The 13787-nt window shown below is 36.7% G+C and overlaps 1 protein-coding gene and 1 pseudogene across 1 annotated transcript in view; both read right to left on the bottom strand.

Annotated features, from left to right (window-relative positions):
* LEPR (leptin receptor) overlaps positions 1-13787 on the bottom strand; it is a gene marked incomplete in the record, with an annotated part of 98991 nt that overhangs the window by 69202 nt on the left and 16002 nt on the right. The window contains 2 exon segments of the mRNA NM_001009763.1: positions 1083-1138; positions 10397-10408. Of these exon segments, the coding sequence (NP_001009763.1) occupies positions 1083-1122 (40 nt within the window).
* Positions 9943-10108, bottom strand: LOC114110957 (U2 spliceosomal RNA; annotated as a pseudogene).

Genomic DNA, 13787 nt, shown 5'->3' with positions numbered 1-13787 from the left:
ATGACATTTCTTTTCCATTTTAGAATAAATCTGTTACTGTATATGATAGCCATTTATTTTAAATATTATCACCAAGTAAACCAGTCCTAGATAGAGAGAATTAAAGTTTTGACAATCATCTGATATATACATATTTGTAATTTAATAATGCTACATTTGCTAAACAAAATCAAAATATTTAAATGTCATTATACCTTATTTCCAAGTAAAGGAATGATAATGCGTATCTTTGGCAGGAATGCAATCAAATGTGTGTTAATCAGTCATGTCCGACTCTGTGACCCCATGGACTGTGGCCCACCAGGCTCCTCTGTCCATGAAATTCTCCAGGCAAAAATATTGGAGTGGGTAGCCATTCCCTTCTCCAAGGATCTTCGTGACCCAGGGATCGAACCTGGGCCTTCTGCATTGCAGGCAGATTCTTTACTGACTGAGCTACCACTTACATACTCATGTTGGACTGCAAAAGGCAAAGAGCTTGGAGGAGATTTCACAGTACCTATCAAATTCAAACTTGTATTTACTACTCAACATAGAAATTTCCTCTTTAGAAATTAATCTATAGAAATACTCTCCCAAATACACAAAGATGTATGTATATGAATTTCAATATATCATAATTTATTACAGAAAAAGAAATGTCTAACAATGGGAATTGTTCAAATAAGTTTATAACATAAGGTACATTCATAAAGTTCATTATTATGCAATAATTAAATAAGTATATTAATGAACACTAACAAGAAAAGTTATGAGGATAAACTGGAAAACTGTTAAGCAGGAAAAAGAAAAATACAGAATAGACAGACCAATTCTATTTTTGTGACTGGAGATATGAGTGTGTGTGTGTGTGTGGGTGGGGGAGGGTATGTTTCTGGAAGGATTCCCATCATATTGTTTCCAGGAGGTTGGGAAGAGTTTTCATTTTCACACTTCCATTTTTGTTTGGTTTGCATTTTTAATCAAGGGCAAGAGAATTCCTAACTGGAAATGGGAAATTTAGTCAGCCAATAAGTGTAACAACATCTCTAAGGGTAAAATCTCTACCTCATATATGGACATTTTAAAAGCAAATAACTTACCCCAATGTAACAAAGCCACACAGAATTTTTGACAAATCATCTTCAGAGAAGTACACCTAGAAAACAGTAAATCTAAAACCAGTACACACACAAATTAAAAAAAAAAATGACATATACACAAGCCATCTATGGGAAAATATAAAAGGAAAAGGATTAAAACTAAGAATTCTTCAAATTGTAATCTGATAATAATACTCTGGATCGGTATCAGCATTTAACATGAATGTAAAACAGTAAGTTATAGGTTCATTCCTATGCACATGCTATTTTACAGTTAAAACATAAGCAGTACATTCATATATGGCTTATTCAAAAAAATGGCAACGTTCCTTCATGACATGACAAACCAGGACAGGTATCATAGATGAGACTGAATATTTAACTAAACAAAAAAAGCTTACAATGCCAATTAAATATGTACAGCTGACCTAACACCATAAATATCACACTTTCATTTGTGTGTGTGTGTGTGCTCAACTCTTAAATTCCTTTCATTTCCTAAAGTCTTTATCTTTATTATGATACCACAAAGTTGAATGATTACAGCATAGGTAATGAACTGCATATTTATTTCCAATGAAGAGAAATTTTTGCAATATGGTTTTGGAAACCCCTGTTGCAGAGTCGGGCACAACTGAAGTGACTTAGCTCACACACAATATTCACATTAGCAAGATATCGGTAATTGAAGGAGAGTTTGATGGCTTCATATATGCAGATGATAGGGATGATTTCAGAGACAAACTTTCCCATGAATTCTATCCAATTTGAAATATACCACGAATAAGATTATTTTTACTACTATGTCATGAAATCAAATGAGAATATAATTTAAACATATTTAGCTTAGATTTATAAGGAAACATTAAAGGCTTTTGGTGTTTCAGTCTTTTTTATTATCTCATATTTGGGATTCAGTTCACTACATGAAAATTAATCTGAGGTAAAAAGCCCTGAATTAGGTATCAGAAGTCTTGGATGCCAATTGAGGCTCTTTTGATTAACCTGGTGTAAGACTTGGGACGTCAGTATTCTTGATCTCAGCTTCCTCATCAGACTGAAGGACCATCCCTACAATCCCTTTCAGAGCTGCTTATGATTCTGAGAGGCTTTAGTTTAAAACAGAAATCACAGCTTGATCACAAAGAATATTATAAAGTATTAAGTGAGAAACATGTCTTATAAGTTGTATCTGAGAACTGATAGCACCTGACAAGCAAACAGAAAAACATGCTTGTTTAGTTCACAACTTAAATGACTCTTAGGAAAAAGATGGGTGAGTATGACCATTTTGTAGTCTGGTAAATCTGTTTGTCAGACTCTGAGTTTTTCACCAGAATTTTGGTTCTTGACACACTTGATCCCACAATGTATATCTTAAGGATTTCTAGAAACCAATTCAGTGGGGCATCTTTATTACCTAATGGTATTAAATGTGTGCAAAGTTCTCCCAGCTTTTTTTATGCTACCTCTTTCTGATACAACATTGTCTCACAGAATAAACATAAAGGAAATTTCATAATCAGGGTATGTTGCAAATACACATATCACTAGACTAAGTGTTTTGACTGAGCTGACTAGTGACTAAGTAATTCAGTCCAATAATTGATTTGACTCACTTTAATTCAACTGATTCACTGAGTTAAGTGACCAAACAGATCATATTGTTCTTCCTTACATAAGACAACCATTTTTTTATTTAAACACATTTGCATAATTAATTCCTCCACAAGGTGGGGAGTAGGGAATAAGATTAAGTGATTCATAACCAACCAACAGTATTTCCAGAAAAACAGACTAAAGAGAAAATTAAAAGTGAAATAATATAAGAAAATTTCCCAGAACTGATGGGACTTAAGTCTTTAAACTAGAAAAAAAAAAAAAAAACAACTAGCAAATTCCAAGGAAAAAGAATGGAAAACAAACATCCATTCCTAAACGTATCATTTAAAAATTGCAGAAGAGAAGAGTTTCCAGAGAAGAAAAAAATAACCAAAGCAATGAGAATCTAATTAAAACAAATGTTGCATCTCAAAACACTGAATTACAGAAAGCTACCTAGTAATGACTGATGGAAAATTATTTGCAGTTTAAAATTCTATTAGCCAATCAAGAAAGTATACAAACAAACCAAATAAATTTTAAATAACACAATGACTTAGAAAATTTACATCCTGTGAATCTCTTTCTCAGAAGTAACTTTATGATGTATGCCAACAAAATGAGGAGTAAACCAGGAAAGGACTGGGGATTCGGGATCCTGAAAAGCTTGACTACAAGCCTGTTGATGGCTCTGCAATCTTGAGAATGACCTGTCCAGATAGCAGATGGAGTACAGGTGACCCCTGAAAGGAAAAGGCAAGGATAAAGGAAGGCAACTCAAAACATACTACGATTCTGAAGCTGCAAAAATTGGAAAATAAAACAAGAAATCAGAATTACATAAGGAAAAAAAGAAAGTCATAGTCTAAAATTGAAGACACTAGTCCAAATAAGAATATGAGTTCAAAATAGACTTCAAAATGAGAATGGAATAGATTCCAAAAAATAAAGAGAATGAGTAAAACACTGAAAATTAAGAATTAATAAATAAGACTCATAAATCTTCTAGAAGAAAAAAATAAGTTAGCTGGAAAATAGCTTTATAAAAAGTCCTGATCTAAATATGAACTGAAATAAAATATGGCACAATTTTAAGCAAATGCTGGAATTAATCCATTTGAAAGAAGGAAGATCCCTTTAACCTTGATTCTAGGAATATTCTCCATTGGGTGGCTTTGGAGTCATATTGAGCAAAATATGATTCTAGGACTATTCTTGGTTCTGTGATGAGTAGGATTTAGAGAGTTCTAAAAGCATTAATGCTGCTATTTATTGATTTTTCAACTTTTTGGCCTAATCAATAGACACAAATGAAAGACTTAATTACAAATATTAAACATATATATCATCAATATTCTCACTGTACAGTTGTCAAAATTGGAGTAGAAAAAAAAATTGGGGTGGTATAATTATAAAAAGAGAGATGGTGACAAGGCAAAGGGTGGAAATAGTCCAACATCTTGAAGTAAGGAGTCAAGAGAAACTATCTATAGTGAATGAAACAAAAAAAGATTCTGGAATTTAAATGTAATCAATAAAAGATGTCAGAAAATTAATATAATTACAATGGAGGAGAGAAAGAGAAAGGTGAAATTATTAAGATAAATTCCTTCCTACCATGGTATTATATTCTTTGCAGCCAAAGATGGAGAAACTCTATACAGTCAACAAAAGCAAGACCAGGAGCTGACTGTGGCTCAGATCATGAACTCCTTATTAACAAATTCAGACTTAACTTGAAGAAAGTAGGGAAAACCACTACACCATTCAGGTATGACCTAAATCAAATCCCTTATGATTATACAGTGGAAGTAAGAAATAGATTTAAGGGACTAGATCTGATAGATAGAGTGCCTGATGAACTATGGAATGAGGTTCGTGACATTGTACGGGAGACAGGGATCAAGACCATCCCCATGGAAAGGAAATGCAAAAAAGCAAAGTGGCTGTCTGGGGAGGCCTTACAAATAGCTATGAAAAGAAGAGAGGCGAAAAGCAAAGGAGAAAAGGAAAGATATAAACATCTGAATGCAGAGTTCCAAAGAATAGCAAGAAGAGATAAGAAAGACTTCCTCAGTGATCAATGCAAAGAAAGAGAGGAAAAGAACAGAATGGGAAAGACTAGAGATCTCTTCAAGAAAATTAGAGATACCAAGGGAATATTTCATGCAAAGATGGGCTCGATAAAGGACAGAAATGGTATGGACCTAACAGAAGCAGAAGATATTAAGAAGAGGTGGCAAGAATACACAGAAGAACTGTACAAAAAAGATCTTCATGACCGAGATAATCATGATGGTGTGATCACTCACCTAGAGCCAGACATCCTGGAATGTGAAGTCAAGTGGGCCTTAGAAAGCATCACTACGAACAAAGCTAATGGAGGTGATGGAATTCCAGTGGAGCTGTTTCAAATCCTGAAAGATGATGCTGTGAAAGTGCTGCACTCAATATGCCAGCAAATTTGGAAAACTCAGCACTGGCCACAGGACTGGAAAAGGTCAGTTTTCATTCCAATCCCAAAGAAAGGCGATGCCAAAGAATGCTCAAACTACCGCAATTGCACTCATCTCACATGCTAGCAAAGTAATGCTCAAAATTCTCCAAGCCAGGCTTCAGCAATACGTGAACCGTGAACTTCCTGACGTTCAAGCTGGTTTTAGAAAAGGCAGAGGAACCAGAGATCAAATTGGCAACATCCACTGGATCTTGGAAAAGCAAGAGAGTTCCAGAAAAACATCTATTTCTGCTTTATTGACTATGCCAAAGCCTTTAACTGTGTGGATCACAATAAACTGTGGAAAATTCTGAGAGAGATGGGAATACAGACCACCTGACCTGCCTCTTGAAAAATCTGTATGCAGGTCAGGAAGCAACAGTTAGACTGGACATGGAACAACAGACTGATTCCAAATAGGAAAAGGAGTACGTCAAGGCTGTATATTGTCACCCTGCTTATTTAACTTCTATGCAGAGGACATCATGAGAAACGCTGAACTGGAAGAAACACAAGCTGGAATCAAGATTGCTAGGAGAAATATCAATAACCACAGATATGCAGATGACACCACTCTTATAGCAGAAAGTGAAGAGGAACTAAAAAGCCTCCTGATGAAAGTGAAAGAGGAGAGTGAAAAAGTTGGCTTAAAGCTCAACATTCAGATAACGAAGATCATGGCATCCAGGCCCATCACTTCATGGGAAATAGATGGGAACCAGTGGAAACAGTGTCAGACTTTATTTTTGGGGGCTCCAAAATCATGCAGATGGTGACTGCAGCCATGACATTAAAAGACGCTTACTCCTTGGAAGGAAAGTCATGACCAACCTAGAGAGCATATTCAAAAGCAGAGACATTACTTTGCCGACTAAGGTCCGTCTAGTCAAGGCTATGGTTTTTCCTGTGGTCATGTATGGATGTGAGAGTTGGACTGTGAAGAAGGCTGAGTGCCGCAGAATTGATGCTTTTGAACTGTGGTGTTGGAGAAGACTCTTGAGAGTCCCTTGGACTGCAAGGAGATCCAACCAGTCCATTCTGAAGGAGATCAACCCTGGGATTTCTTTGGAAGGAATGATGCTAAAGCTGAAACTCCAGTACTTTGGCCACCTCATGTGAAGCGTTGACTCATTGGAAAAGACTCTGATGCTGGGAGGGATTGGGGGCAGGAGGAGAAGGGGACGCCAGAGGATGAGATGGCTGGATGGCATCACTGACTCAGTGGACGTGAGTCTGAGTGAACTCCGGGAGTTGGTGATGGACAGGGAGGCCTGGCGTGCTGCAATTCATGGGGTCGCAAAGAGTCGGACACAACTGAGCGACTGAACTGAACTGAACTCAACCATGGTATCTATTTAAAGGTTATAAATGAAAAGAAAAAAAGTCAGTATAAGGATATTATTTAGCCTTACCCAGTTAGCCAAAGGAAAATTAAAACCAAAAATGGTTCAAGTCAGTTGTTCTCAAAACAAGGAATAACAAAGTGAAGGGAGTGGGGTAAGGGACTGCTGTGCTTTATTACAGTAAGTTTCTGTAACTGTGTGCATGGATTATTTTCATGCAAACTTATTATTTTGTCTTTTTAATTAAATTAAAAGGTGCTCTTGGTTTTCAAATAAAATAGCTACTAACAAAGTCCTAGGAGCTAATTAAAGGTTCACAGAAGTGGAATATTAGTTGAATTCCAAGAAATACAAAGGGAAAGAGTAGTGTCATATTTCTTCTAAGATTCACAATATTTTAACACCGCTCACAGCAGGATCTTTGCTAAAATCAATGTCATCTTATAACTTAAGGCTTGGTAGCAGCTGTGATCTAGTTGTCACTGATTGCATACATACAAACTGGAGCACTTTCCTAACGACAGACTAGACAATTTTTAGCCATCAATATTTCAGTCAACAGACTATTTAAAAACCTTTTAAGGAAGGAAGGAATATAAGCCCTGAGTATTGTCTGAAAACTTTTTGTGGACATCTTTTACTAGGATCAAAATAGAGTCAGCATAAAATTTTCAAATGGACAAATAGAAAATCTCAGAAACCATGGTGAATCACTCTTTTATGAAGTTCAACATCACAAATAGTCTTGATAATCCAGGGAATGGTACCATTTAAGAAAACATTGACATCAACAACACTGAGTTGAAAAGCGACTCAAAAAAACCAGATTCTGAATATGAAAAAGAATTCTTTAATGGATTTCTTTGACTTTTATTTTCCTTATGAAAGTGGTATGATATAAACAAAAATTTTTATCTAAATAATTGTAAATGAGTTCTTTCAGTAGGTATAAAACTAAAATTCTAATTGGTAAGAAAGCATTGTAAAATAAATAGGCAGAGTTTTTCCTTTCTTAGCTGTACAAAAATGGTGGTATATCTTAAAAATCCACGATGTCTTCAGTTCAGTTCAGTTCAGTTCAGTCGCTCAGTTGTGTCCGACTCTTTGCGACCCCATGAATCGCAGCACGCCAGGCCTCCCTGTCCATCACCAACTCCCGGAGTTCACTCAGACTCACATCCATCGAGTCAGTGAGGCCATCCAGCCATCTCATCCTCTGGCGTCCCCTTCTCCTCCTGCCCCCAATCCCTCCCAGCATCAGAGTCTTTTCCAATGAGTCAACGCTTCACATGAGGTGGCCAAAGTACTGGAGTTTCAGCTTTAGCATCATTCCTTCCAAAGAAATCCCAGGGTTGATCTCCTTCAGAATGGACTGGTTGGATCTCCTTGCAGTCCAAGGGACTCTCAAGAGTCTTCTCCAACACCACAGTTCAAAAGCATCAATTCTGCGGCACTCAGCCTTCTTCACAGTCCGAATCTCACATCCATACATGACCACAGGAAAAACCATAGCCTTGACTAGACAGACCTTAGTCGGCAAAGTAACGTCTCTGCTTTTGAATATGCTCTCTAGGTTGGTCATAACTTTTCTTCCAAGGAGTAAGTGTCTTTTAATGTCATGGCTGCAGTCACCATCTGCGGTGATTTTGGAGCCCCAAAAAATAAAGTCTGACACTGTTTCCACTGGTTCCCATCTATTTCCCATGAAGTGATGGGACCGGATGCCATGATCTTCGTTTTCTGAATGTTGAGCTTTAAGCCAACTTTTTCACTCTCCTCTTTCACTTTCATCAGGAGGCTTTTTAGTTCCTCTTCACTTTCTGCTATAAGGGTGGTGTCATCTTCATATATGAGGTTATTGATATTTCTCCTGGCAATCTTGATTCCAGCTTGTGCTTCTTCCAATCCAGCGTTTTTCATGATGTACTCTGCATAGAAGTTAAATAAGCAGGGTGACAATATACAGCCTTGACGTATTCCTTTTCCTATTTGGAACCAGTCTGTTGTTCCATGTCCAGTCTAACTGTTGCTTCCTGACCTGCATACAGATTTCTCAAGAGGCAGGTCAGGTGGTCTGGTATTCCCATCTCTCTCAGAATTTTCCACAGTTTATTGTGATCCACAGAGTCAAAGGCTTTGGCATAGCCAATAAAGCAGAAATAGATGTCTTAAAGAATTACAACCAGAAAGAGTGGTCATTAGTAGAAACTGAAGATTACCCTTAATTTAATAATTCATAACAGATTCCAGAGAGGAGTGAGGATTTAACTGCCCTTTGAAGAATGAGGATAAATATGAAGCATATCATAAGTATCATTTTTAAAAAAGGTTTTCCTACTGAACCTTTGAAAAGTTAAAACAAAGTTCAGCCAAAGGTATGGGTAAAAGACAATAGGAACTCTTGTGTAAGAACGGATTTGCAAGTTCAGAACAGTATTAGTCAAAAGACCAAGAAACCATTTTCCCAGATGACTACTTTTTATAGAAAGAACATTTTTGCATACTGTTTGTCCTGTGTGAGAAGCTTTTCTTCCCCAGAGCGGACCTCTAACCAACAGTATTACTATAAAATACAGTCATTAGAGAAATACTCAGCTACCTCTTGGGTAGTCATAATCCTAACAGATAACATCTTAACAATATAACTGGGCTTCCCAGGTGGTGCTAATGGTAAAGAACCCATCTGTCAATGCAGGAGACTTAAGAGATGTGGGTTGGATCCCTGGGTCGAGAAGATACCCTGGAGGAAGACACAGCAGCCCACTCCTAACAGCAACTACAATTATCAGGTGCTTATTATGTATGTGCTTATTATGCTTATTATTATGTATCGGTATGTTTTCTCTATGCATTTATGCATAAACACATACACACACATTTGTGTGTACTATTTTTTCTCTTTCATCTCCTTCATGCTGAAACCAGTTTGGTTCAGAAATATTGTTGGTGCATACAGAAATCCAATTGTTTGATTATCTTCTAGGTTGAGACACCCAAATGACAGCTGCTAGTTAAAGTAAAATGAAAAAACATAATTCTGAGAAAAACTGCGTTGTCCTATGCCTTCACTAAATAGCTATTTGGTAACAGCTGTTCTTGAACATGAGTTCACATTTTTAAAGCCTATTATAATACTATTATAGATGCTCCTGAGAATCTGTCCTTGGCTCACAACTTTAGCTATTATCTAGCATAAACAGATAGAGCACTTATATATTTCCATAAACTTTATAGAAATTATTAGCTCAAGAGTAGAGTCAGTCAGTTACTCTCTTTCTCTTCTCTTCATTCCCTCCCCTCCTCCTTTTCTCTGTATCTGTCTCACTATTATACACACACATACATATATATATATATATATATATATACATATATATATATATACACAGATTTTTAGGTATGTGCTATTTCTGGATTTTCTAATTGGCAAAGACTAAAATTAATATCAATGCCACAATGCCCCTTTAGAGTGTCTCCAGCTGGGTCATTTTTATTTACTAGTCCATATTACCCTAGTTTGAATTAAAGAGGTCCATAGGTACCAGATACTACACTTGATCTTAGCCAAAAGGCCAAGAAGCAATCCAGTAGTCATGTATGGATGTAACAGTTGGACTATAAAGAAAGCTGAGCACCCAAGAATGGATGCTTTTGAACTGTGGTATTGGAGGAGACTCTTGAGAGTCCCTTGGACTGTAAGGAGATCAAACCAGTCCATCCTAAAGAAAATCAGTCCTGAAAATTCATTGAAAGGACTGATGCTGAAGCTGAAAGTGCAATACTTTGGCCACCTGATGAGAAGAACTGACTCTTTGGAAAAGACCTTGATGCTAGGAAAGATTGAAGGCAGGAGGAGAAGGGGATGACAGAGGATGAGATGTTTGGATAGCATCACCAACTCGATGGACATGAGTTTGGGCAAGCTCTGGGAGTTGGTGATGGACAGGGAAGCCTGGCGTGCTGCAGTCCATGGGGTTGAAAGGAGTAGGACACAACTGAGAGACCGAACTGATAGGTACCAGAAGGGGTTTCCCTGGTGGCTCAGCGGTAAAGAATCTGCCTGCAATGCAGGAGATGTGGGTTTGATCCCTGAGTCAGGAAGATTCCCTGGAGAAAGAAACGGCAACCCATTCCAGTATTCTTGCCTGGGAAATCCCATGGACAGAGAAGACTGATGGGCTACAGTTTATGGGGTCACAAAAGAGTCAGACATGACTTAGGAACTAAAACCATCACCACCATAGGTACTAGGAATTTTCACTAAAATAGTTCTCACATGTGTGACTCTCTCCGTAAAGACCACCCATAGCCCACAGACAATGGTTCCCATAACTCTATTCTCTCCTCAGCAAGTCTCCATGCTATGCTAAGCAGAGTCATAGCTTTAACCCAGTCAACTAGACCTCCTAAAGACACCAAAGCCAAGCAAATACTGTCCCACACTAACTGACAGTGGCCTGTATTCACTTCAGAAGACATTTTATTGGTACCATAAAATTGTATAAGTGGGGTGAATCTAGCCTAGCAGTTCTATGAAATAACAAGTGACTTGCTGACTTCCATTCAGTGAGAATCAATATCCACAAAAATTTCACATAGCCTACCTTAGACATATTGAGTGTTCACATTCTGGAAAAGATTTTAAACTTATGGGTCCATAGCACTTAAATTTGACATTGATGTTTTACTACAGATTCAGCATTTCTGTGTCTGATATTTCTCACAAACACGAAATCTCACTTTAAAATGTTACAATGGCATTAATCACATGTTTAAGCTCAGAAATATGGATTTAAGAGTTACAAGAGTGGATATTTCTGGTTTTCATTTGAAAGCCAACAGGAAGCATGAGGATAATCATAAGTCAGAACTACTGAAAAAGGTTGTTAAACACATAAATATGTATTTTAAAACATCTCCTTAATAATACCCTATAGAAACAGAAATATAAGTGAAGAGAATCACTGCAAATTAATGAAAGTTTCCATTCAGCAGGAATATATAATAATTTTAAATGCATACATATAGTATAACTTCAAAATAACATATGCTTATTACAATGTAGCTTCAAATTACATTGATATATGGTGAAAACTCAGAGTACTGCAAGGAAAACAACAGATATCCACACATATGGTAGAAATTTTTAATACTTTCTCCTTAAAGAATGAATAGATGGGGAATGAAATGGCAATCCACTCCAGTATTCTTACCTGGGAAATCTTATGTACAGAGGAGTCTGGCAGGCTGCAGTCCATGGGGTCGCAAAAGACTCAGACAAGTCTTAGCGACTAAACAATAAAATGATTGTGTGCTAAAGTTTTTAAGTGCATGCATTTGAACCAATAAAAAAATTTATATCAACTGATATATAGAAACAAAAAAATAGAACAGCAAACATAAATATGTAAGGATATTTAAGACTGAAATAGTATTAACAAATGACAATGGAACAAAACATTAACAAATTTGGCATACATTGAACTCAGCTCCTCCATCTGTAGATGGCACATTATTTCTAATCACCAGTGGGGTGTTTACAAAAACTGACCACATACAAAGACATAAGGCAAGTTACAAACAAATCCAAAGACTAAAATCACAGATACAAACCACATTCTCTGTCCACAGTTAAGGCAGGAAAAAAATAACAAAAATATAACTACACAAAGGCCATATATTAGGACAATAAAAATTGTTTTTGGTAATCTACAAAAAAAGATATAATCAAATTTTAAACTTATGATAATGAAAAAAGCATCTCAAAACTTAATTTCATGCAGATAAAGCAGTATTGAGAGAAAAATTCAAAGTCAGAAAGAAACATCATTCTTTATGTGAAATGATTTATTCTGTGAGCACTTCAAAACAACATTATACCTGAGGTCCTAAGCAAGGCACAAAGAGAAGTAGGAAAAGATTAAGGATTATAAAGAAAGAAACAAAATTGCCATTATTCACCAATGACAATAAAAATGGACAATCCCAAAGTATCTATATGTAAATTGTTAAACTTAGTTACAAAATTTAGCAAGATTGCTGGTGAAAAACATAATACTAAGTATTTTAAACACTTCCCAACTTCTTATATGAGGCCAGTATTACTCTGACACCAAAACTAGACAAAGACATCACAATAAAAGAAACTACAGACCAATATCTCTTATGAATATAGATGTAAAAAATACTAGCAAACCAAACCCTCCAATGTATAAAAAGGATTATACACTGTAATCAAATATGATTTACCTCAGGAATGCAAGTTTCATTTAAAATATGAAAATCAATGTTCGATCAATCATAATAATAGAATAAAAGACATGACAAGTCAATAGCAAAAGCATTTGACAAATTCCAATGCTATTTCATGACAAAAAACATTCAACAGGACATAGAACTTCTCCAGCTTGATAAAGCTGCATATGAATAACCCATAGTTAACATCATTATTGTTGCTGTTGCTTAGTAACTAAGTCATGTTCAACTCTTTGCAACCCATGGGCTGTAGCCTACCAGGCTCTTCTGTCCACGGAATTTCCCAGGCAAGAATACTGGAGTGGGTTGCCATTTCTTTTTCTAAGGGATCTTCCTGACCCAGGGATAGAACCCACTTCTCCTGCTTGGCAGGCAGATTCTTTACCACTCAACCACCAAGGAAGCCCCGGCTAACATCATACTTAATGGTAAAAGACTGGTTGCTTCCCTGCTAAGTGAACAGGATCAGATAATGTTATTCACCTGCACTTTCTATTCAATTCAAGGTTTCAGCTAGGGCAATTGAGCAAGAAAAAGAAATAGAAAACAACTAAATTATAAAGAGAGAATAAAACTATCTTTATTTTCAAAAGACATGATCTTGTACATAGAAAATACTAAGGAATTCACACACAAAAAAAAATATTTCTGTTGTTCAGTCATTAAGTCATGTCTGACTATTTGCAGCCCCAGGAATTACAGCATTCTAAGCTTCTTGTCCTTCACTATCTCCCAGAGTTTGTTCAAACTTATGTCCACTGAGTCATCAAACCAACTCATCCTTTGTCGTCCCTTCACCTCCTGCCCTCAATCTATCCCAGCATCAGGGTCTTTTCCAACGAGTTGGCTCTTGGCATCAGGTGGCCAATGTCCTGCAGCTTCAGTACCAGTCCTTCCAGTGAATATTCAGGGTTGATTCCCTTTAGGATTGACTGGTTTGATCTATCTGCTGTCCAAGGAACTCTCAAGAGTCTTCTCCAGCACCATAATTCAAAAGCATCAATTCTT

This window comes from Ovis aries, chromosome 1 (assembly GCF_016772045.2).
Source record: "Ovis aries strain OAR_USU_Benz2616 breed Rambouillet chromosome 1, ARS-UI_Ramb_v3.0, whole genome shotgun sequence".
NCBI classification, from domain to species: domain Eukaryota; kingdom Metazoa; phylum Chordata; class Mammalia; order Artiodactyla; family Bovidae; genus Ovis; species Ovis aries.
This window is presented reverse-complemented; position numbering and strand designations above follow the sequence as displayed.